Raw genomic sequence first — 23,576 nt, 5'->3', positions numbered from 1 at the left:
TTGTCCTTTCAACGAATTGGTGGGGAGGCAAAGGATTTCAAAAGCATCCAAAAGTCTAAATCTTGGGGAGTGTAACTGAAACATATCATGCAGATGAGAGAACTGGAAGGAAAGTCTGGGTTTAATTGTCAGTCGGTTACTTTGACAACTTTTCCCTCCAACACCCTTCACGGTCAAGGTCACCATCTCTCGGTCATCGGCTGCCTTTGTGTTCCTTGCAAGCTGCCGCGCTCAGGGCGCAGTTTCAAGGCTTCATCCTGTGTGTGTATCTTAATCTTTCAGTTTCCAGCTCTTCCTCCCTCCACTCCTGTTGTTACAAAATACACTTATATTCCGCTGTTTTTACAGATGATTTTGGCAAATCTAAAAATATTTAGCCCTCGATGGCGGTAGAAATGTTTAAGCAGAGTCCTGGTGCATGTTGAATGAGAAGGGCGAGCCCCCTCCTCATCTAGTCAAGAAGAAATGGACCACTCAGCTGGTTTCCTTTGGGTTTTCTCCTCTGGCATTCCTCTCTGCCAGGAGCCCTCCACCACGCCGGCACACTTCAGTTTGCTCAGTTATTTAAATGAGTTAGAATAAAACACAAAATTTAATTCTCCTTTTTCTTCTCTGCAGTTTGCCCTTTCTTATCTCCCCCTCTTGTTACTTTTCTCCTCCTAGTTTGACATTTCCTAATTTCTTCCTGAAGGAATGACAGACACTTGCTTCCTCATTTGACAACTACATAATGTATTTGACTCTTTGGCACCAGCAACACTCAATACATACTCATTATCACACTGAACCTTGGGCCACGTCTTAGTTATTCACAAATGTATGGCCATAGCCTCTGCCTTGAGGGATATTAAAGGAGAGTGAAGGATGGTGGAAAAAGTATGTGGAAAATTTCAAATACAGTGTGGAGACCAGTTGGTATGTGTAAAAAAGAACACTCAACAGTCTTGAAGAAGTCCTGTAGGAGGAATTGCAACTCTGTCTGCCTGACCATTGAATAGAACCCCCATTGAACAGAAGCTAGCATTTTGAGGAGTGAGTGGGACTGGGGTGGGTGACTGATGTTTCAGGTGACGTGGAGGTGAGAGTAAGCTGGAGACCATGACGATCTGGGAAGAGTTTAAATATAGACTATGGATGTGTGTAGAGAGATGGGGAGGAATGGCATAAAATAAAATCAGAGACATAAAAAGTCAAGGTTTTTTTTTTCTTTTTAACATTTATACACATTTTTTTATACCCTGCTAAGGGTTGTGGCTGAGCAATCATGTGAAGGTTTTGATTATAAGAGTGGTATTTCATGATTCTAGTTCTGTACGAGACTGCAACTTAGTGAATGCATTACATTCAGTCGGCAGTACTTATCCAACGCTTACTAAGTACCAAATATTGCAAATATAGTCATGGAAAAGACTGAAAGAGAGCCTGCTTTGGGTTCCAGAAGGTGACAATATTGGCAGCATGAAGACTAGCTAGGAAGCTTTGGCCTGTGAGAAATTATAGTTTGAACAGCAGTGTTGTCGTAAGGATGGAAATAAGTATATATATTAAAGAGATATTCAAGAAGTACTATTGACAGACGTGAAGATTACAGGATGGGGAGGGAGGTAAGAGGGAGAAGGTAGAGGTCTTTACAGACTTCCAAATGCTGACCTGCATCCTCCAGCCTTTCTGTTTGACAGCATGGTGACTTTGTGAGCGTTTGCTTTTCTGTATGTCTAGTTAACAGTTTGACCAGCTGTCATTTCTGGCATCCCATTTGGTGGGTGCAGAATGACATGGAAAATACAATGGGTCATTGACCTTGTAGTAGAGGCCATTTGCTCTGGGAAAGCTATTACCAAGAATTATGCTAAGCAGATCTTCTTGTCAGATGAGTTTTGCTAAACTGTTCATTCTGTTATATGATATGCAGAACAATAAGAGTGCAGGGATTGAATGTAGAAGGGGAGACTGGGTGATGGAAGAAAAGAGAGAAAAAAATAGCATCTTGAAACAAAACTAGTGGTGAGAGTGCCGAGATGAAGAAAAGCAATAAAATGGAAGATTTAAGATGGACATTTGTTTTACTGAAGGAACACTAAATAAGATTATTTCTCTGAGAACTTTAATATCCTGTTTTACTTTGTGGAGAAAAATTTCTGGAAGATGCTGCAACTCAAATATGCCTTTTTAAAAAATATGATTAAATTTATTGAACCCAGAATTTCCCAAATGTATTTACTCACCATTAGTAATACGCATTAGCGTTCTATGGAACAGATACCTCACATAACACATGGAAGGAGATTCTGGTATACACCCATAATGATGATGATAATTTGATAATGATGATAATGGTTAAACTCGACATGGACCATCTCTTTTAGTCTTCAGACCATCAACACTAGGAGGCAGATATTATTATCTTCATTTTCCTGACAATGAAAATACTCGGGGTTATTCAGTAAGGGATACAAAGCTACATAGCTAGCAGGCAGATAGCTGGATTTTTAAACTGATCTAAACTAAAAAGTCAAAACCAGTCAAGATCTATGAGACTTGCAGTTATTTGTGCCACTGAAACTTCTGTGGGTCATCTCATAAATGGAACTGTCTTCTCATGCACTCAGGGACCAAACATTATGTCTAAATGATTGAATATTTGCTATCTCATAATTGTTGAGCCATTATATATGCTAGCCCAGGGGACAGGCCTTACACATGCATTATCCCGCTTCATAGGAAACTGAAGTAGGAGGTGAAGAAACTTGCCCAGGATCATATAATTATAAGCTGGTAGAACCTGGACTCCACGTTGGTCTGTCTTGGAAGTGTGCACAATTTCCCCAGGTCCAGAAATGTTAAAATATTTGTTAATTTTCCCTGGCATTTATCACTATGCTGTAGTCATCATGGCTACCACTGAGTCATATTTTGGGAGATGGCATGTTTTGGAAGAGAGGTGTAATGGGAAAAGGTAACTTAAGGAATTGAGGAGGAAGAGGAATCAGGCTAAGTGAGAAAATGACTTCTGAACTTGGCGCTAAGCTAAGGCAAGAATCTGTAAGTCAGACAAGAATGGAACTCGCTAGGATCTGAATCTGAGAAGGCTCTGCGTGGAAGAGATCTAATTTTTCTCCCTCATACATAAATGCAGATGGATTTTATTTTACACCAGTTTTGCTAACCCTTTAGCAATATAGCAGTTAATGTGAGGGTTTTAGAATTAGACAGATCTGGAGTCGAATTTTTAATCTATCATTAAATATGAACTCAGGCAAATTTCCACATTTCATCATTTAAGAAATGGCTCTAGAAATACCACCTTCCCATATGTATTCTGAAAAACAATTGAGATAATGTGTGAAGTGCTAGAGAATGTAGGCGCTGACCTGTTACTGTAGGTAATTATTATTTTCTCGTGTCTTTCTTGGGTTTTGTGGGGTGAACTTGAAAATGTTAACTTGGTATTTTCATTCTGCTTTTAAACATATTAAAACATTGATGCCTTCTGTAGTGGTGTTATGCAATAAGAAAATAGTACCAGGTGATTTTTTTAAAAAGCACATTGGGAATAATAGTTTTGAAATGACTTTATTCTGTGCAGGAATTCATCTAGTACATTTGACTTAAACTGTTTAATCATTTGACTTGTAGAAAGAAAGGAAAATACGTCACATATTTAAAGAGTATTCGTACAACTATGCCTTGGATTTTATGAATAAGTTAAATCTGTATTTTTAGGGAGAGAAAAAACGATAGATCAATTTCCCATTGATTTAGGCTCTTGTTAAGTGAGTGAAGACCCAAGTAGGGTCTCCTATTTCTTCTATCATCACACCAAGGTGTTTTGTTCAGAAAAATTACTTTTTCTGTTCATCATTTATATAAAGTAAATGACATCTCAATTATAGGCAATGCTGATTTTTAGGGTTTTGAATGTGTTAAGGTGTCATGAAAAGTTGTAAATGTAACACAATTATAGTGGAAAATAATGACTTCATATACTTAGGTTTTCTGTTTTGTTTTGTTGCAGGATGAGTAAGAGATACTTACAGAAAGCAACAAAAGGAAAACTGCTAATCATAATATTTATCGTAACCTTGTGGGGGAAGGTTGTATCCAGTGCAAATCATCATAAAGGTAAGCTGTTCTCTCTGCTTTTCGGCAGGTGACTCCCTTTCGCACAGACTTTCTTGTCTGTCTCATTTCCTAGGCCTGACTCTCCCCATCTGGTAACCCATGATTGGTTTTAAGTAAAAATGCGAAGACTGTTGCCCATGGTGTTAGTAGGCAAAGTCTGATCACTTAAATGTTTCTCAGATCATGGCGAGGCGTGGTCAACCTTTCCCATCATTTCCATTTTTAACATAGGAATGTTAAAATGTGGAGGTGACACGTACTAAAGATGAGTTTCAGACTGCGGTCGTCCTTGTAGTGAAAGCACCTTTAATGATGTGTAACTTCACAGTGTGTACATGTATCCATTTCCTTGCATGGCTCTTTGTGGATCATGTTTTTTCATGCCAGAATACCTCTGAGCATATTTGGTCTCTCTCCCTAGTACGACGCTTAGCAAGCTCAGTTCTGCCATGGAACAAAGTGAGAATATTTATTTCATTCATGTTGGAAGCCTGACAGCTCAAGATTATGTCCCTTCTTTTTCCGATATTGAGCAGAAGACTCGATATAATGAGTAACTATCTTTTTCCAGATGAATTAAAATGGGGTTATTTCTCAACTTTCCCTACCATAATCAAGTATTCATAACCTGAATCATTGATTTAGATCTTTCTGTGAAATACGATTTTCCAATCCAGGTTTGAGTTCTGTGAAGTACGGAGACTAGAACCTGATTTTCTTATCTTTGGGTAGAGAGGGAGTTAGGAGTTGAATTCAATAACACTGATGTTGGTTACACATGTGCATTTAATTATCATTATATGGAATATTAACACCATGGAGAGGGATGATGCGGTGTGAAGGAGTGATGTTATAAGACAAATCTTTTCCCCTGTATTTAAGAACAAAAGGAGACATGTTTTGATAAGACAATTTTATGAAGAGGTCTTTTGTGTTTCATAACCCTGTTTTCATCCCACCGTGTGTGTGCAAGTGTGTGGTAGTAGCAGACATTAGTTTTCTTTTAACAGAACACCTTATCCCACAAATTGAACTTTAAATTCTCCTTAATAATTGCTACTAGAATAAAAATAAAACAATGTGGAAGGGGACATTATTCCCCGGGCCTCCCGATTGGCAGCAAGGATGTGAGACTTAGGGCAGTCATGTTAACTATGGCCTTTTTTTTTTAATTTAAACTTTATTTTTATATTCCCCATACAATTACAACCCCCTTATTTTGACCCCAAGCCCTCCTTTCCCCACCCCCACCCCCCATAGAGTGTCTCTGGTTCATAGTTGTTTGTTGATTTTGATGTTCACTTTCTTATAGTTATTCATTTTCCTGGTCCCTTATTTAAGTTTTCTGGATTCCTGCTATGAGTGAGACCATCCGGGATTTTTCTTTTTCTTTTTGGCTTATTTCGCTGAGCATGATCCCTTCCAGCGCCATCCATGTTGCTGCAAATGGCATGTGTTTATCTTTTTTGATTGCTGAGTAATATTCCCTGGTGTATATGGACCACATCTTCTTGATCCAGTCATCTATTTTTGGGCATTTGGGCTGTTTCCAAAGCTTAGCTATTGTAAACAGTGCTGCTATAAACATAGGGGTGCAGGTGCCCTTTGGAGTTGGTGTTTCTATGACCTTGGGGTAAACACCCAGGAGTGGAATTGCTGGATCCTATGGAAGCTCTATGTTTAGTAGGTCCAGAAATCTCCACACAGCTCTCCATAGTGGTTGGACCAGTTTGCACTCCCACCAACAGTGCAGGAGAGTTCCTTTTTCTCCACACCCTCGCCAACATTTGTTGTTGCTAGTTTGTTTAATATGTGCCATTCTCACTGGTGTGAGATGGTATCTCATGGTAGTTTTGATTTGCATTTCCCTGATGACAAGTGATGTTGAACATTTTTTCATATGCCTGTTGGCCATTTGCATTTCCTCTTCAGAGAAGTTTCTTTTTAGCTCTTCTGCCCATTTTTTGACTGGATTATTTTCTTTGTTTTTGTTGAGTCTCATCAGCTCTTTGTAGATTTTTGTGATCATCCTTTATCATTAGTGTTGTGTGCAAAAAGTGTTCCCCCAGTCGGTGGGGTTTCTCTTTAACTATGGCCTTTTACAAAGAGTTGCAAAATGCTGGGGTGGCCCCACCTTGGGCTTACAAGAGAAAACACAGCCTCTCGGGTTTCCAAAAGGGTGTCCCCCATGCTCTCTTCCAGCCTGTAACAGGAGAATCGAGGGAAATGGAGGGATTCATGGCAATAGTGGTTGTCAGCTGTTGAAACCTTAAAAAAGGTTCACGGTAAAGCTGCTTTTTCACCTCCACAGCCAGTGGTGGGATCGCAGAGAATCGCTCACAGAGACTGCCCCACGGTGAATATTGTGTGCAATTTCAAAGCTCCTTTAAAGAAATTTTTATGTTGTGTTATGGCCTATGCTAACTTCAAAACTGAGATATTTGTTTACTTCTTGCCAAGAAAATACTTCTTGGGAATAGATTATGCACGATGTCAGAAAACCTACTAAAAGTGCCAGCGCCAGGACATTACAGGAGATGGAGGTGGCGTTGCTTGCTCCTCCATTTCTACCCGGACTCCGACGTTTTAGATGAAGATTTTAGGAAAAATTTCTCCCTTGCTTCCACTTTCCTTCCCTCCTCCTCGTCTTTCTTCCCTTTATGTATCTCATACAGAATGCCCTTTAGAAAACTATTTCACAGTTAAATCGTAAGTGTAATGTGTACGTGTAAGTTGTAGGACATGTAGATACAATGAACACCGGCTGCTCACCCCCCCCCCCCATTGAAAATGCGGAATGTCTGGTCTCTTGAGGCTGCCTGAGGCTGCCGCTCCTTCCCAAAGATTATCTCCAGTCTGAATTTGGTGGTTGTAATTCCTTGGCTTTTATTTATAATTCCATCATGTATTGATAGATCTCCAAATGGCATATTGCTTAATTTTGGTGGTTATTGAATTTTCATAATAGTATTATACAAAATGATGTAAGAATTATATGAAATGAAATATTAAAAACAATGCTATTGCATGCATGGAATAAAACCAAGTAAAATATAAAAAAATATATTTTAAAATCTTGTGTAGGAAGATAGTTTGCTTTATTTCAAATTATTTATAATGGCATACCTAAAAAAGGTAAAAATTTTTGGTGAATACTTCATAATGTTTAATATATTATTGCATAAATCTTTGAAATTTTATTAGTGGAATTAATTTGCACAAGCATGGGTAAGATGGAAAATAGATATTCTCAATTAAGATAAAAAATTTTAATATAGATTCTAAGGTCTCTAGGCACATTTAAAATAAAAAGACATATAACCTGGGATTCAACAGCATTAAAAAATCTTGAATACAGTATAGTATTACACTGTATTTTTCTGTAATTTGCATAACAGCTGAGTTGCAATATAGCCCAACAATGTATTTGTGACATTCATTGTAGTTGATGGCGTGTAAGCTGTAGCTTATTCATTATTTTTGCCATGGCTCCACATTTTATAGTATGAAGTCACCACAATTTTTGCATTGATGTTTGGTGTCCTATTTTCTTGCCGCTGTGAACAAGGCTTCTGCGAACATTTGGACAAGGTGCACCTTTGCAAGTGTTCATCATGAGCACATTTCTCGAAGAAAAATTACAAGCTCTGAGGGCATGCCTAGCTTCCGTCTTACATAATGCCACGTGATTTTTCAGGTGTTATTCAAGGTGTTTTCTTACTGTTTGCATTTTGCGCTGAGTTTGTAGTTACATCTTCCACGGTTGTGCGAACAGTGCTCGCCTTGCCATGCTCACTGAAGAGTGCACTTCTTAATTAGCTTCACCTGAGTTGATCAAGGTCATTAATTCTCAAAGGATCAACTTTTGCCTTTGTTGAACCTATCATTTATATCTTCTTGTACTGAATTACTGTCTACTCTTTATTATTTCATAATTTTATTTCTTTACATGACAAACCTAAGTTATACTTAGTGGATGCCAGGCGCTCATGGGGAAATGAAGCCTCCCTGAACTTCTCAGTGGCCCTGTAGAAAACTCTAGCCTCCTGAGACATTTCACACACCAGGAGGATTAGGTCAGTAGTCATGTGTTTAGTTAATCAATTAACCAACCATTGGTTTAGTTACTGGACAATCATATGCTAACTCAAGTATGGTTCATTTGTATAATTTAGTACGTTGGTTAATAAAATGTTAATAAAATTCCTCTTGTCTTTCCAAGATGGCTAAATGGTTATAGTTTGGATTAATTCCTTATGGTAAGTCTTCATGGTTCCAAAAAGATTGGGTCACTAATTCCCTACATACAAAATGCAGACCGATAAACCAAAGGGTTTATTGGACCCTTCGAAAGATTTATTTACATATAAAGTGTTAGAGTGAGTGCCTTGGATCATTTCTATCCATCTCAAGGGATGAAATGATTTTCCTTTTCTTTCAGCATGGACAGGGAATGACTGTCTCTCTCTCCTATAAATAAATGTAAAAAAATCCATTGTTCTGTCATGTTCAGCTACTTATGGAGAACATTTGACCTGGGTTTCATCACATATAAGGGAGGCTGAGTCCTTTTTATTGTGAGATTAAAAAAATAGAAATAATTATTACTTATAATGAGTATAAGGTGATTAGAAATCAGTCAGCAGTCAAGTTGAGATGCCTATAATTCACCAATTGATGATAGCAGATTCTTTGACTATCAACTTTTTAAAATATGTGTTATTCCTCTTATATGGCACTTGTCTCAACAACTCTGCCTAGAAAGATAAATCTTTTCATAGTTGTATTTAGGCCTCAGGGACAGAGTGGTGGTGGTAAGAAATTTTAGGTGTTAAATTCCAATTCTTTCATATCTTGAAGACCTGAAAAAATGACACACACACATATATATGTATATATATGAATGCAGGTGAATGCATATATGTGTGTATCTACCTTTTATACATACAAACCTTATTTGAATAAGCACACGATTGTCCACAAACTCAAATCAATGGTTAAGCCAATTATTATCTCTTTTTTTTATTTGAAAATAAAAACAAAAGCAACAACTGTCTGTGATCGGAGGACATTGTGTGAACATTCAGCACAGAAGTGATAAAGCTAAGTACTTAACACTTAGCAGCACTATTCGAGGGACATTACAGATGTCAACTTATTTAATCTTCATAACAATTTGTGAGATTGATGCTGTTATTAAAACCATTTTACACATCAGACAATGTGGCAAAGAATGGTTGGTTAAATAATTTATTCAGGTTACCTTATTGAAACTAATGGAGGCAGGACTCAAATGTAGGCAGTCTTGTTCCTACTACATGATACATATCTAGCAGTGAATTTCTTTTCATTTATACTATTTGATACTTAGATAACTTCCTGAATCTGTTGAGTGGCGTTTTTCATGAACTCTGAAAAAAATTCAAGCATTATCTCTTGAACTATTGCTTCTACAAGTGTCTACTAAACTAGAACAAGTCACATGAATGTCAGTTTTTCACTCTGTTTTCTGTGCACTTCAACCTTGATTTTATATTTGCTACTTTCAAGTCTCTCTATGCTACATTCTGATATTTATTCAGATCTTCTTTGCACTGCACTCATTTTCTGGCCTAAATGCCCTAAAATTCTTAAATTGCATTTTAATTCCATCCATGTTTTGCTACTAAACATTTTTTTTCCTTGCAAATTGACTTGCTTTTTAAATATTTTTGCTCTCCCTCATGTTTACATTTCTTTTTATATTATATGTGTATATATATTTGACTTGATGACACTTTTTGGGTTTCTTTCTGGTGGGTTTCACTCATGATACGTTGTTTTAAGATTTTGTCATTTAAAAAAATTGTAAGCTCATGTTCATTGGCATCATATTAGTGAGTACTTTAGGATGCACTTTTTTTTTCCCTTTTTCTTTTTTTTTTAATATTAAATTTTATTTTTATATTCCCCCATACAATTGCAAACGCCCCATTCTGACCCCAATCCTTCCCCTCCCGCCCCCCACCCCCCAAAAAGTGTCTCTGGTTCATAGTTTTTTGTTGATTCTGATTTTCACTTTCTTATAGTTATTCATTTTCCTGGTCCCTTATTTAAGTTTTCTAGATTCCTGCTATGAGTGAGACCATCCGGGATTTTTCTTTTTCTTTCTGGCTTATTTCGCTGAGCATGATCCCTTCCAGCGCCATCCATGTTGCTGCAAATTGCATGTGTTTATCTTTTTTGAATGCTGAGAATATTATTTAGGATGCACTTTTACTGAAATGATTTGCATATCCTCGACAAATGAGGAATTAGTGTTGATGTGATTGCTTGAAAGAGTGCTCTCAGGAGAAGAAGAGAGAGGGCAGAAGGAAAGAGCAAGAGATCAAAGCTAAGCAGGGTCTCAGCTGGAGGACACTGTGGGGAGGCTCAGAAACATGAATTTTCAGTTTGTCCCTTCTTGAGGCAAGGTGGAAGCTGCTTCTACCCTTGTGTCCACTGCTCAGTGGCCATTGACCTATTCTTGGCGACAGGGAGGAGCCTTCCTGTGGAAGTGCTGCTGCTTCAGCAGAGCATGATCTGCAGACAAGTGGTGGCTGTGAGCTGTGCTCTCCTGGTGTGCACAAGTGGATGAAAAGTGCAGCCGATGAAAGGCTCTCGGTGATGGGCCAGCAGTTCTGTTCCACTCTCGTCCACTCCTCATATGCCTCAGGCCCACTTGCATCTCACTAAAGCTCACTCCATCCAGCCAACACTGTCAGAGACTGGGGATGGTCACAATTTCTGAGAAAACATGCTTGAGGAGGACCAGGGAGGCCCCCACTGATACCAGGAGTCCCAAAGCTATTACTGCCATTGACCATTCGCCCAACCCCGGCCACTGTAGTTAGTCTCTCTTCTCCTTCAGCATTTCTGCTCTGCTGGGAGGCTTGACTGATACTTTCCTTAGTCAACATGCCTGAGGGTTCTGAGCTCTGGATTATGCTCTTATGCAGTGGTTGTTGTACTTACAAATTTATATAGTTATAACCATGTATGGGGATGCCAAGAAATGTCCCAGTGGATCATCTGAGAGCCCAAAATATTGCTCTGTGCCCACAGTATACAGCAGCCACTTCCTCGTGACCACCAGGGTCATTTACTCCACTAACGTATAAGTCCTTTCTGTTCGGCCTGGTCTCTGGGGCTGACAAGGCAGAGGTCATGGTTTTGTCTGTCAGGACTTCAGGCCTCGTACTGTTTCTCCTGCAAAGCATAGTCTTCCAGGCTGCTGCTGGTCATTGACTCCTGGAGTCTACTGGTACTTTTCAAAGAAATATGTTGGGTTGGCTGATTCTGACGGGAAATTTGTTTTCCTCAATATTTTTTTAGTATGTTCTGTAAGGGCTGAGAATATAGAAGTACATAAAAGTGCATACAAATTCTTTGTTTTTATGGAGTTTTTGCCCTGAAGGTGTGAAGATAAACACAACAGTTTTATAGCATAAATAAAGGAAGGAAGAGATATAAGGAGTGTTCAAAAGGGATTGGCATTTAAAATAAGGCCTTTAGGTAAGACTGAAAGTTTCCAAGGGACCCATCTTGGGGAATATTTGGAGAAATATCTGGATGTTCCATAAAGAGCAGCAAAAGTATGAATGTTTTCAAGTAGGACCGTGCCTAGAGATAGCAAGGGGATAGCAAGAAGACTGCCGTTCATATAGTATGCAAGAAGGAGAGTCAGTCATTATAAAACACATAAATGTAGATGATAAAGGAAGAGAATAAATAACTCTTAGAAGTACCAGTGTAATCAGTGTGTTCTCCAGAGCACCCAAGTAAGAATTGCGTTACTCTGTCTTGTGAACCTGATGCAGAAACACTGTAGAAATCTAGAGCATTTGGATTTGCAAAATGGGCTATCTAAAAATCAGAAAATGTTTTCACCTGCTTCATCCAATCTTCTGAGCTTTGGGGGAACAAACAGTCCCTCACACACAGACACATAAATTTATTGCTCAGAGGGCCACAGAGACTTGGTACTGGACTTTCACAATTGCGTTGAGCTGGGCGTGTGCGTGTGTGTGTTTTTCATTTACTCAGTTTTGTGGCAGCTAGTCAGAAAGCATAAGAAGTGTTTCACCCCGGGAAGCAATTACATTACATGCAGCTTCAGATATTAGGCGCCAGAGAGGAAACATTTCAGTTAGGACTCCGAGTAACCCACAGAAGATGTAATCGTGAATCTTCGAAGCCAACAGCTTGTCTTATCTACCTCTCACACCCAAACTAAATCTCAAGTGAGAGTCATCACTGGATGTTTGATTTGGATGAAGGTCAGTATTTAGTGTGAAAAATAGATGCAGGCGAGAGACACATCCAACAAAGAAAACTGAAAAACTTCATTTGATTAACTAAGATTGAATAATGTTAATGCCATTGGAATATAATGTTTAACATGACTTGAAATATTTGATTCGTTAGTTTCCCCCCCCTAAAAATACTCCCAAAATAATAAAGATAATTTTTAGTTCGAAGTCCAGATAAGAGAATCGCCATTTTCGTTTTGTGGGGGGGTTAACTCCTCATTTGCTTCCTGGTACACTTGATTATTTATCCAAACAAATACCCAGCACAGAAAACATGCATTGTGTGGCTATAGCATATTGGGCATTAGTTCAATTTCCGTTGACAGAAAAATGAGCACAACAGTGAGAAAAAAAGACCACAACGATCCGTATCTGATGGAGCTTCCAGTATAATAGCCAAGAAGAAAAACATTAATCAAAGAATCAGACTAACATTTAATTACAAATGGTGCGAGAAAGTGCTCTTCCCAAGGAGAGGCATTTGAGCTGGGGTCTGACTGGCGCTGGGAGGTACGTGGAGGGGCTGGAGTCTGCAGAGGGCAGTGTCCCGAGCCCCCCGGGCCTGGAGGAAGAGCATCCTCAGGAGCCGGGCGATCAGCGCATCAGGGCTCAGGGGCACCAACCAGGGATGGCGGAGCTCAGTGGCGTGGAGAGGTGGCTGGTGGGTAGATTTTGGGGCCATTTTCACAGCGGTGGTTTTCTGACAGTTAAAATCGATTGATTCAATTTAGCTCCGATAGTATTAAGTTCTCTTGGCCTGGTTTGCTGCAGACTATGAAGTTCACCTACGTTGAATACCCTGATGTATCATTCATTGTTTCCAGGAACTCGTGTATGGAAACAACTGGACTAATGTCCTAAGAGAAAGAAAAATGCTCACAACATAAACTGACCTTGCTCTGGACTTGTATTAAGTCATTTTATTATTTACTTGATCAAATTTTCAGAGTAATACAGAGTTGGGGAGACTTTGGAAACAAAATATCAAGAATTAAATCAAATTACCCGTGGTTCTTCCACATAAAAATCAGATGGCATTTGAACATATTTTCATCTGCTTTAACTATGACCATATTAAGCATATCCAAGAGCTTAATGTTCATTAATTTATTTATTCATCTATCCATTGACAAGGGTGGGGTGTGTGAGAGACTGTGGGACCCTGACCTGGTGATTCTGCTTTATTTTATTCTTTTTGAAGATTTATTTATGCATACAAGAGTTGGGGTACAGGCCAGAGATGCAGGGGTGAGAGGATTCAGCAGAGACAGAGTGGGGAGCAGAACAGGCAGACTGACCGAAATCCACTGCTGAGGGGAGCAGTGGGGAGACAGGCGAGGTCTGCTGCACCATGTGGGTAGCTCCCTGGCCAGGAATCGAACTCATGCTGCAGTGGCTGGTGATAGCTTCATCGTGCTGTGTCTTAACCCCTTGCGCCACCAGGGAGGCCCCTGGTGATTCTGCTTTAAACCATGCGGACAGATTTGCTATTTTCCTGAGGTTTCTTATTCTCTTTTTAAAGACATCACAGGTTTACAGCACACTCAAAGGATGATTTGAAAGCCAATAATTGTAATTATCACAGCATATCCCTTCCTCCACGGAGATGCAGACCCCTTCCTGGCTTCCTGTGCAGGAATAACAGAGGATTGCTCTGTTTAGTGGTTAATTCTGTCAAAAAGGCGTCCTACTCTCTTAGTGTGACTTGCTTCTTACCCTTGACATTTCCTCCTGAGATTCATCAGGGTTGAGATGCAGGATTGCATTGCGTGAGTATCCTGGGATGTCTTTATTCCTTTTCCTATTGATAGACATCTGGGTCGTTCCATTTGTTGCTTGCTGTTGACAGTGCTGCAGTAGGTGGCATGCACGTGGTTCGGCTCACGCGTGGGGAGTCTCCTGAGATGGTGTTTCTACTGAAGTTTGTGCATCGTGAGATAAGCACACGTTAATTCACCTTTACAACTTTACCCCTTTTTATCCCACTTAACAGTATAATTAGCAGTAAACAATGTGTGTTTACTTAAATACCTAAAAACTATCTATAAAGCATCTTTTAATCAGGTCATGGATAATGTACCATAAATTACCAAAACCCGATAATGTACCATAAATTACGTAACAAGATCTTTGATTTCATTGAGACTTTTGTTTGTTAATATCGATATGAAACTTTTATGCAGTGATTTTGTTGAAACTATTTATTAATAATTAAGTTTATTTATTAAGTTTATAGCTTGAATTATTTTAATATAATGAAAATTAGTAAATTAATGCAGTTATAAATTTTGCTCGCAACTAACTTCTTTACATAGCACCAAAAATTGAAGCCAAAAGAATGAAATGTTTGTATCATTCAACATAATGCAATTATATTCTTTCTAAATTTTCTTTTTAAAATTCCTTTAATTTATTTACTTTCTTACATCATTGTTCATTTGTGTGCAGTCATGGGTTAACCCCTCAGGTACAGTCCCTGTGGTTCTTCCCCCACCATAAACCTGTGACTCTTCCCTGCCTGTTGTGATTCCTTTCTCTCCCCTGAACTTTAAAAAAAACTAGCTTTATCTGGGTTATTTTCAGTTTAGAAGGTGTTTGAAGGTGTAGGATTAGGAAATTCTGTCCAAAAATAAAATAAATGAAGTAATCCTGCATATAATTGCTATATGACTTCATATAATGCTTTACCTACTTGAGCTATGAAAGGAACATTCTTTCACTGTAGTTCTCTTGAAAGCTTGCTAATACTGGGTGATTCAAGAATTTATCTTTGTAGTAAACTGAAGCAGAGCAGGTGTATAAATGGGGATGGTACTCTTCCTATTCAGAGAAGAGAATATACTTTTCTGTTGCTGAATTTAATAGCCACTGAATGAAATGATGTCATTATTGCATCTTTGTGTCCTTTAAAAATGATATGAAAATCACAAAACATTTATATTGACTGTTAAGATTTATTAATTGAATTGAACGAACACTTTGCAGCTATCAGCAAGCATTCCGCAACTTATTTGGAGGGAATTTACTTAATATATTCCTCTGATTTTCATCACCAGCAGTAATTAAAGGAAATCAAAGAGGTCTTAAATTTGTTGAACTTAAAATAGAATTTGTTAATATTTGTTTACCTAGAGCAATTTTTCTCAACTGTGTTTCATCTTGGCTCTCTAAGGAGCTTTTAAATTTTTTTTAATTGCTCACCCCCGAAATTTTAATACCACAGATGCACTGTATTTGTTTAGTGCCGCATGTTTATCTGTGATTTAGAAAGAAAGTAAGATTTCACTGGCATGAATCAGTTTTCACCCCCTTGGGAAATATTGCTCCCCCTGAAATCAGTCCAGTTTTATTTCTACGATGTGGTAATACCTGTTTCATTCTACTATTTTCCTGTTATTAATCATCTGTGAAAGTCCCTGATAGCTTATCTATATAATAGACTGATTTTGAGGAGCCGATATAAACCGTTAGAGAAATAATCTTTATTTTTATGCAGTCATGAGGGAAAAGTTCTCTCTTATATCTTACAATGTATTTTATTCATATCTTTCTCACGTGTCATCAAAACGAAAGGCTGACAGCTGCAATAAATACAGTCAGTCACGTCAGCTTTTAGTCTTGATCCTGTGAACTCAACTTTCTTATCGGGTCAACAAATCATATTGTTCTCTGCTTTTTATAACAGTCCGAGTTATCAGGTCACTGGAAAACATTGTTAATATCTTCTGTGGCTTCTACTTTTCATATTGTAAGTTGCTTTTCTGTATCGCTAATGCACTGGAGTCTGTGTATTAGGGAGCCATTTACTTAGTGATTCAAGTCTGCTCGTAATAGTTGATGTTAATAGAGGAAAATAACGAGGACATATGACTTGATATTAAATTATCATACAAAATGACTGCTTAGCTGATCTCTCATAATGAACATGTCTACTTCCCTGAGTACATTATTTATAGATTTATGATTAACATGTAAGACTGTATTTGTGGGGTAAACAGACTGAAAACCTCATTTGAAATGTTGCTGAAGACATTTACCTGATCAGAGTGATGAATGCAAGAAAACCTGGCGCCAGGAACATGCCGGTTTTACGTTGAATGCCCTTGAGTGATGCATATTACCTCTGAGATTTTAGTTTTTTCAGCTGTAAAGTAGGGACATTAGGTGTTTGTTTTTCTACATGAGGGATTTGTAGAGAGAAAAATGATAACATACATGATTTTTTAAAAGTAACCAAAATGTAAATTATTGTAGTTTCTACTTAGTACAAATTTAAATTTAACTGCTAATACTTCTATAAATATCGATAGTTTGAAGGGTTTTCTTGGAAAATAAAATCAAAATACAAATCAGGTAGAGAACATTTCTTGCTGTTCTAAAACATGATATAATACATATAATAATCAGTCCCTTAATTCTTGCCATACATGAAATTTATATGAAATTCATGTATGGCAAGAACATGTCCTGTTAGGAAAAAAAAATGAGCTGTTTGATAATGCCTTTTTCAAGTTATAGCTAGTTCACTGGGAGGTTAATGCAGAGAAACACCCATCCATTAGACTACATTATTAGTGATTTAAAACAAATTGTTCAGGAGTTACAAAGAGAAATGAAAATCGATAGGATTCCAGAAGAAAACATGTCCACACGCACCTGAGTGTTGCTGGCCTGCTTGTGCTGTGTTTTAACCCACGAGTTCTTCTCCAACTCTGGGAATATCTTACCTCAAGGCAGATGTTAATTAAGTAAAACCACTCTTCTTAATACCCCCTAAAAAGACATGTTACTCCAACATGGTGATGAGATACTGTAGCACATACTCCTGTATCATGCTGGTGCCTGAAAGATAGCTAGTCAAGGATGGTTGAGCGCACCCCTCCCATTTTTGCAATTTATATATTATAAATTAATGCTGCTGGTGAGATTAAAATCATGTTATATTAACCAAAAATTTATGTTAAATGAACTTTATAAATGTGTTGTTTTAAAAATTTGAAGTTCATTCAAGGTCGATCATGTTCATCTACTTCATTTTTTGAACATCATGTTGTCTTAACTTGTTGAAAGCTCTGTCTCTGCACATTTATATATTTTCCACCTATGTGTGTGTGTAGATACGCATCTACTCCCAAAAGTAGAAATAGTCACATCTGCTGCATAATTTCAGCCAATTGAGAATGGAGAGCAAAGCATCGTGGCACAGGCCTGTTCCTTCTATGAGGTGGTTCTTAAAATATTTTCAGACTTTTGTCATCTCTAATTTTGACAGCTTTTCTTTAGAACTAACATCCCTTAACTTTTTAGCTTAATCTTCAAAATCAGGCTTTTATAAACTTTATGATCCATTAAGTCTCTACCTCTATGTATGACACATTCCCCTAACTATGAAATAATCGAAGCAAAATCAAACGGGAAATAAAATATACTGATTTCTTTGTTGCTTTTTCTGCAATTGTTTTGTCAGATACGCTGTTCTAATTTCTTCCAAATAAGTTTTCCCAGTAGTTCCACTGTTTTCTAAATAGTACACTAACTTTGTTTTAATGACATAGTAGAGTAATTGAGCAAATAAATAACTTCTTTACCTGACCCAGGAGTTATACCCAGGAGTCATGGACAGAAAAGATTTCTCTGAAATAATCTTTCATTACCTGCCTCTTCTTCCTCACATTCTTTCAGTAAAGGATATTTGTTCTGAACTGTCCTAATTTTCCTGCAAGATCTACTGAACATACTCTAATAAAAAGGCAGCCTTGATTCTTTCCCGTGATGAATTTTGGTTTCCTTTGCTTGTCTGGTCCTCTGAGGCCTGCTCTGCTTCTCCAAGCACATGGCCACCCACCAGCTCTTATTGTGCACAGCATCACTTGCAGCTAGACTTTGACACGAGGCTGAAGTACTTTAGTGTCATGTGAAAATTCCCCACTAACTCTGACTTAAGCTGAAATATGACTTGTGTTCAGCATTACGAAGAAGGGGAATATCTGCATCAATGTGGAATAGCTCTTTGTTTTCTCCCAGTGTTTCAAGATGTGGCTACACTTGTTTCTATTATTGTTCAATGAGATTAAATTATTGTCAATTATTTAGGGCTCGTTATGCCTTGAGGTTTTTAAAAAAGAGTATCATCTGAATTTTCTTGAGCTAGATGTATATTTTAGTATGGTTTCTAGAAAGTATTTCAGTTAGTCCCCTGGACCTTGACATGAGTATCCTTTAAATGGGCTCATAATAAAAATCTCATAAACCTGCATAGACATAGGTTGTTAACTTGGTCTCTTGTTCTTGTTACAGATTTATGCAATCTATTGTTTAGAAATTGAAAATGTCAGACATTTCAGAGGATTCGTACCTGACATTTCCAGACAACAGAGTTCAACTGAAATGAAATTTCAAGGACACGCTGTGCTAAAATAGCCCCTGCCTTTCGAATGAGGGCACTTATTTGCACTTGATATTCAGTGTCTGACCCCCTCAAAATCAAGAGCAAGTTCCCGTGTAGAAGCTCATGACTGAGCAAACTAGACCATATTTTGTTTTCTTCCTTTTCTTCCTGTCTGTTGTCCTTATGTGCTTAGTAACTAAACCCATGTAGGAGGCTGAGAAAATTCATGATCTCATGTTAGATGCGATTATTTTCTATGTGCCTTTGAGTCACGAGCCAAAAAAAAAAAAAGTTGCCCTATGAGAACGTGCCATCATGTTACTCTCCTTAAAGCTTCAGGTTTATCTGGCACTGACCAGTCTTTAAATTGAGGGGTGAGGAATTCAAACCCTGACTCAGTGTATTGGCTCTCTTTGGCCTCCGTTTCTCTCTCTCATCTTTCTGGACCAATTTGGCCACCCAATGTAACACTTAGTTGGCCTTTTAACTTTCCATTAGCCCTGCCCCTAAGAAATGTTCTTTGAATTAGCCCTGCCCCTAAGAAATGCAATCGTTTGAGACAGGTTCTTCTAAAAGACTTTTCTTTGGAGAAGAGTCTCATTTGGGCTATTATTTAAATTTTTAATAAGCAGAGAGAACTTTTTGACATATCATGGTTTGCCAGGGTTTGCTCTCGCTGTGGCGAACGCTATTCATGGCAGATATAGTGCTCACGGGTCACACTTAACGGAGACTCACCTGTTGGTGCCTGACCTCTTGCTAGTGCTGTCCCTGCTCTGCAGGAAACATGGGTATGTAGGGTGTCCTTTGTGAATTCAGGACTCCGTTAGTCTTTGTTGGATTAAATTGAAGAGGTGCTGTGCCAGCATAAGGTCTTTTTTAAAACTGAGGTTTCGGCTCATTCATGCCAGTGGTTGACCTATTCCTTAGCCTTGATTTCTGGCATGTCTATAATTTTTGGCTCCTGGCTGCTGGCCTTGGCCTTAATTAAAATCTAAATTTTCCTCATGACACCTGCTGGTGGTCGATCTCAAGGGTCTGTCCTTAGTTCCCTCATTGTTTTCCTGCTTTATTTCCCCATCCTTACTTCCCTGCTGTCTCTGTATGACATTCTTAGAAGAAACAAAATAAAAACCTTTTGGCAAAGAAGCAGGTCATTGTTTTCCTTTGACAGAAAAGTAGTCATTAAAATAGTAATTTTTTTTAGTTACTTGGAGATCTTGAATATTTAAAAAAGTAAAAGGCCTTTAAGGGAAAAAGGTTTAAAAATTCTCTAAGTTATAAAAGATGCTAAAAACAATAAGTTTTGTTGGGCGTTACCTTAGAAACAGATCATTCCCTGGAACTGGGATCATGTTGTTTTGCTCTCACCTGAGATTTCTTTTGGCTGGTTCATTTGTTCTGTCATTTCTCAGCCAGTTCCATTAGCACGGCTTCCTCTTTGAGAATCTGTGCAGCTTATTGTCTGCTCTTTGGTTGAAAGGTTTGTATTGCACATGAACATGTATATAAAATTAAAAGGTTTGTCAAGAACAATGGAGGTGGGGTGTTTCCGACGCACAGCCTTAAAACCAAAGCAAATTTCAGAAGTTTTAAAATGTACAAGGTTGATTCCTGCGTCAGTCAAGCTGACTGGTTGTGAAACATGCCAAATAGCATTATCACTGATTTATCACACTCTGACATAAATATCCATGCAGAGGGAAATACAGAACTGAGGCACTTCGGGCATATATATATAAAAATAGACGACGCATATTAAGTCAGAATTAACCTAAAAATGCCGTTGCTTCCTGCTCCATGAGACACCGAGCCCGACTCTGCTTTGATAACTGGACGACTAACACCCTGGACTCAGTCTCGACCCCACCTCCGAGTATAGCAGAGCGTGGTCTCTATCCTGTCCCCTTCCTGGTGCTCTGCTTCAGACACCCCGAGAATCTGGGCCCTGAAACATTCCAGATCTTTGCATATATGACTCCTCACACCTGGCAGTGTGCGTGCTTTGGGTCAACAACTCTAGAGATGCACATTGAACAAATTTCAGAAAACGAGGCATTTACTGGAAGCTTGCAGCGCCTCGCATAACTCTGTGAAGGGCATGAATGGTTCAGGCCTTGGAGACAACTAGAACCAAACATTTAAATGCTTCCTGGACCTCCTTGCAGCCTCTGCCTGTCTCCACGTGTGTCTGGGGTAGAAATTGCAGCTCCCCCTTGAGCTCCCCTCTCCGCATGCAGCCTGCTGAGTCATCCTCGTGTGGGAACTGCTCTACCACGAGGCAGGCATGGGTTTCCCCTTGAAGGTGTCATTCCAGACCTGGCTCGCCAGGCACAGATGTCCACGTCCACTGTGGGCCACTCTGGGGCTCGGCTCACGCAACACAGATGTGGCGACTTGGGGCTCTCTCGGCCCTGGTGAGGCGTGCGGCCGGCTCGGTGTCGCCTGCTCTGCTGGCTGATTATTTCCAGTCTCTCCATGATCATCTACAATATCATTTCCTCAAGGAACCCTCATTACGAGCTCTGGTGGTGCTTCTCTTCATAACACTTATTAAAATTATAATTACTTTTTCATTGCTATAATTTGTTTGCCATCTTTCTCCACACTAGAATGCAGGCTTCGGGGATGCGGCGACCGCATCTATCTTGCTCTGTTTTATCTGCAGTAATTAGCACCGTCATGCCGAGCGTTCACATCGGATGAGTAGCTGCTGGATGTCGGGGTGAATTCCTGGACTCAATCACAAAAATTCAGACCTAGCAAGTCAGACATGTCAGGGGTGTATTAGAAAGTGTTCAAAGATGGCAAGTTTGTTTCATTTATAGTAATATTAGTGGGGTTCATATAATGCACATACTGCCTACGTCCAGACCTTGACTCCTTTGAGAACCATTGCTGAGACGGTCACATCTCAGAAGTTCTTAGAAATTTATGTAACTATAATGTAGCCCCAGCAGGTGAAGGGGTGTGATGTGATTAAAGAACATTGATTTTATCTTTGTAGGGGGAGTTGTCGAAGAGGGAAGAAGGAGCCACATATGGAAAAATGTGCCACTTATTCTTGGTAGTGAACTCAAAAGCAAAGGAAAATAGGAGGGCTCTGCGAGCAAGCTTGATCCAGTTATTAACAAGATATAGATATATTTAGAAAGGAAAGATATCGAGTGATGTATCTGACTGCGTGAAAATGAAAAACTACTACAGTCAGTTAAAAACGCCACAAATAAAATTAAGAAACAGTCTTCAAAAATGCTTATGACAGAAAAAGGAGTAATAATTAAAATACATTATAATTCTTTTACAAAATAATAAAGAAAAATCAAGCATTTTCATAGGTTAGCAGGAAATTCACAAAGGAATATAAATTCCCACTAAGTGTGTGTGTGTGTGTGTATAAAAAAATCTGAATACTATGCATTAGCTAAGTTTATGATAAGGACATTTGTGAACTAATTTTGAGGAATAATATTAGACTAATTTTTAAAGAAACAATTTGTACTTCTTCATAAGCACTTTGCGTTTGTTAAGGAGCAATGTATTTATTCAGTGTCTTGAGAGGAGCTGTGTCTAGTAAATTCAATAGCTGGCTTAAGGAGGAAACTGTAGAATTAAAAACTGCAAAAATATATATTAATTGACCCAACTTTTATAGAGAGTTAAGGCCTTTTCTTTAAGTCCCCTGAATTGGGTTTGGCCTTCTCTCCCCTATGTAAACAACACATCTATCATCTCAATTTCCTATTTGGGATTTAAGAGTCTAAAACATTTGCAGAATAATCTGACCACAAAATATTTCCAGACACAATTTTCTCTAGTATTTTACATTTTTTCACTTACACCAAACTCCTCGGAAATACATTTTTAGCTACTTGTTGATTCTTATGGAAGCTTTTCGTGTTAAAAGAGTGTCAATTTTTATAATAGTTCATTGAATTACATAATTGCAGTAGCAAGTCACAGCTAATATAAACATGTTTGGAAACACAGAGAACTGACTCTTGGTAAGTGCACAGTTTAAAGTAGAAGCAAATAGCAAAGTTGCCAAGTAACCAAGAGTGTGCAGTGTCAGGTGTTGGTCTAAGGGGAGAAAGGGAGGACTTGGGATAATCCAGAGTGCTCTAAGTGAATTGTTTAAAGGCGTGTCTGTTGCACTTACTATTATTTCACTTCTGAAGATGCTCACTGCAACTGTACAATTACTACATCCCCTGTTGAACTAAGGATGGATGCTATTTCTATCCCATGGATGTATTTCCAGAGTCTGTAACGTTCGGCAAAATATGACTCTTAACCTATTTTTTTAAGTTTCATGAAGGAAGGAACAGGAAATTTGTGTTTTTCATTCAGTATTATTTTACTTTTATACATCTGCATTAGAGAAAGATAGGACCTCCTGAAAATAGCTGTAGATTGTTCATTGAAGCACTATTGATAATTCTGAAAAATGGAAAATATCCTAAACATTAAATGGTTTGAAAATAATTAAACTAATCATGGCAGTGTCTGGTCAAATATTATACATCATTAAAAGTAATTCTTTTCCCAAAGATTAGAAGTATCCGTTTTCAAGAAACATGGTAAATGCTCAAAATTTAAAATTAACTTTTTAAATTAGAATAAAACTGTGGCATATCTGAATGTTCTAATAAATACAGTTATTGATATCGACATATGTCAGAACTTAGAAGGAACACACCTCCCTGTTAATAGTGACTCCATCTATGATGTGTGTA

General features: G+C 38.3%; 1 protein-coding gene across 1 annotated transcript in view; it reads left to right on the top strand.

Annotated features, from left to right (window-relative positions):
• Positions 1-4,016: 4,016 nt before the first annotated feature.
• TAFA2 (TAFA chemokine like family member 2) overlaps positions 4,017-23,576 on the top strand; it is a gene marked incomplete at both ends in the record, with an annotated part of 65,085 nt that continues 45,525 nt past the window's right edge. Inside the window, one exon of the mRNA XM_084256189.1 lies at positions 4,017-4,122. Coding sequence (XP_084112315.1) covers positions 4,017-4,122 — 106 coding nt within the window. The remainder of the gene's footprint in view (positions 4,123-23,576) is intronic.

Source organism: Talpa europaea (assembly GCF_964194135.1).
Source record: "Talpa europaea genome assembly, chromosome: 15".
In the NCBI taxonomy this organism is placed as follows: domain Eukaryota; kingdom Metazoa; phylum Chordata; class Mammalia; order Eulipotyphla; family Talpidae; genus Talpa; species Talpa europaea.
Note: the sequence above shows the minus strand (reverse complement) of the source record. Positions and strands in the feature narration are given on the sequence as shown.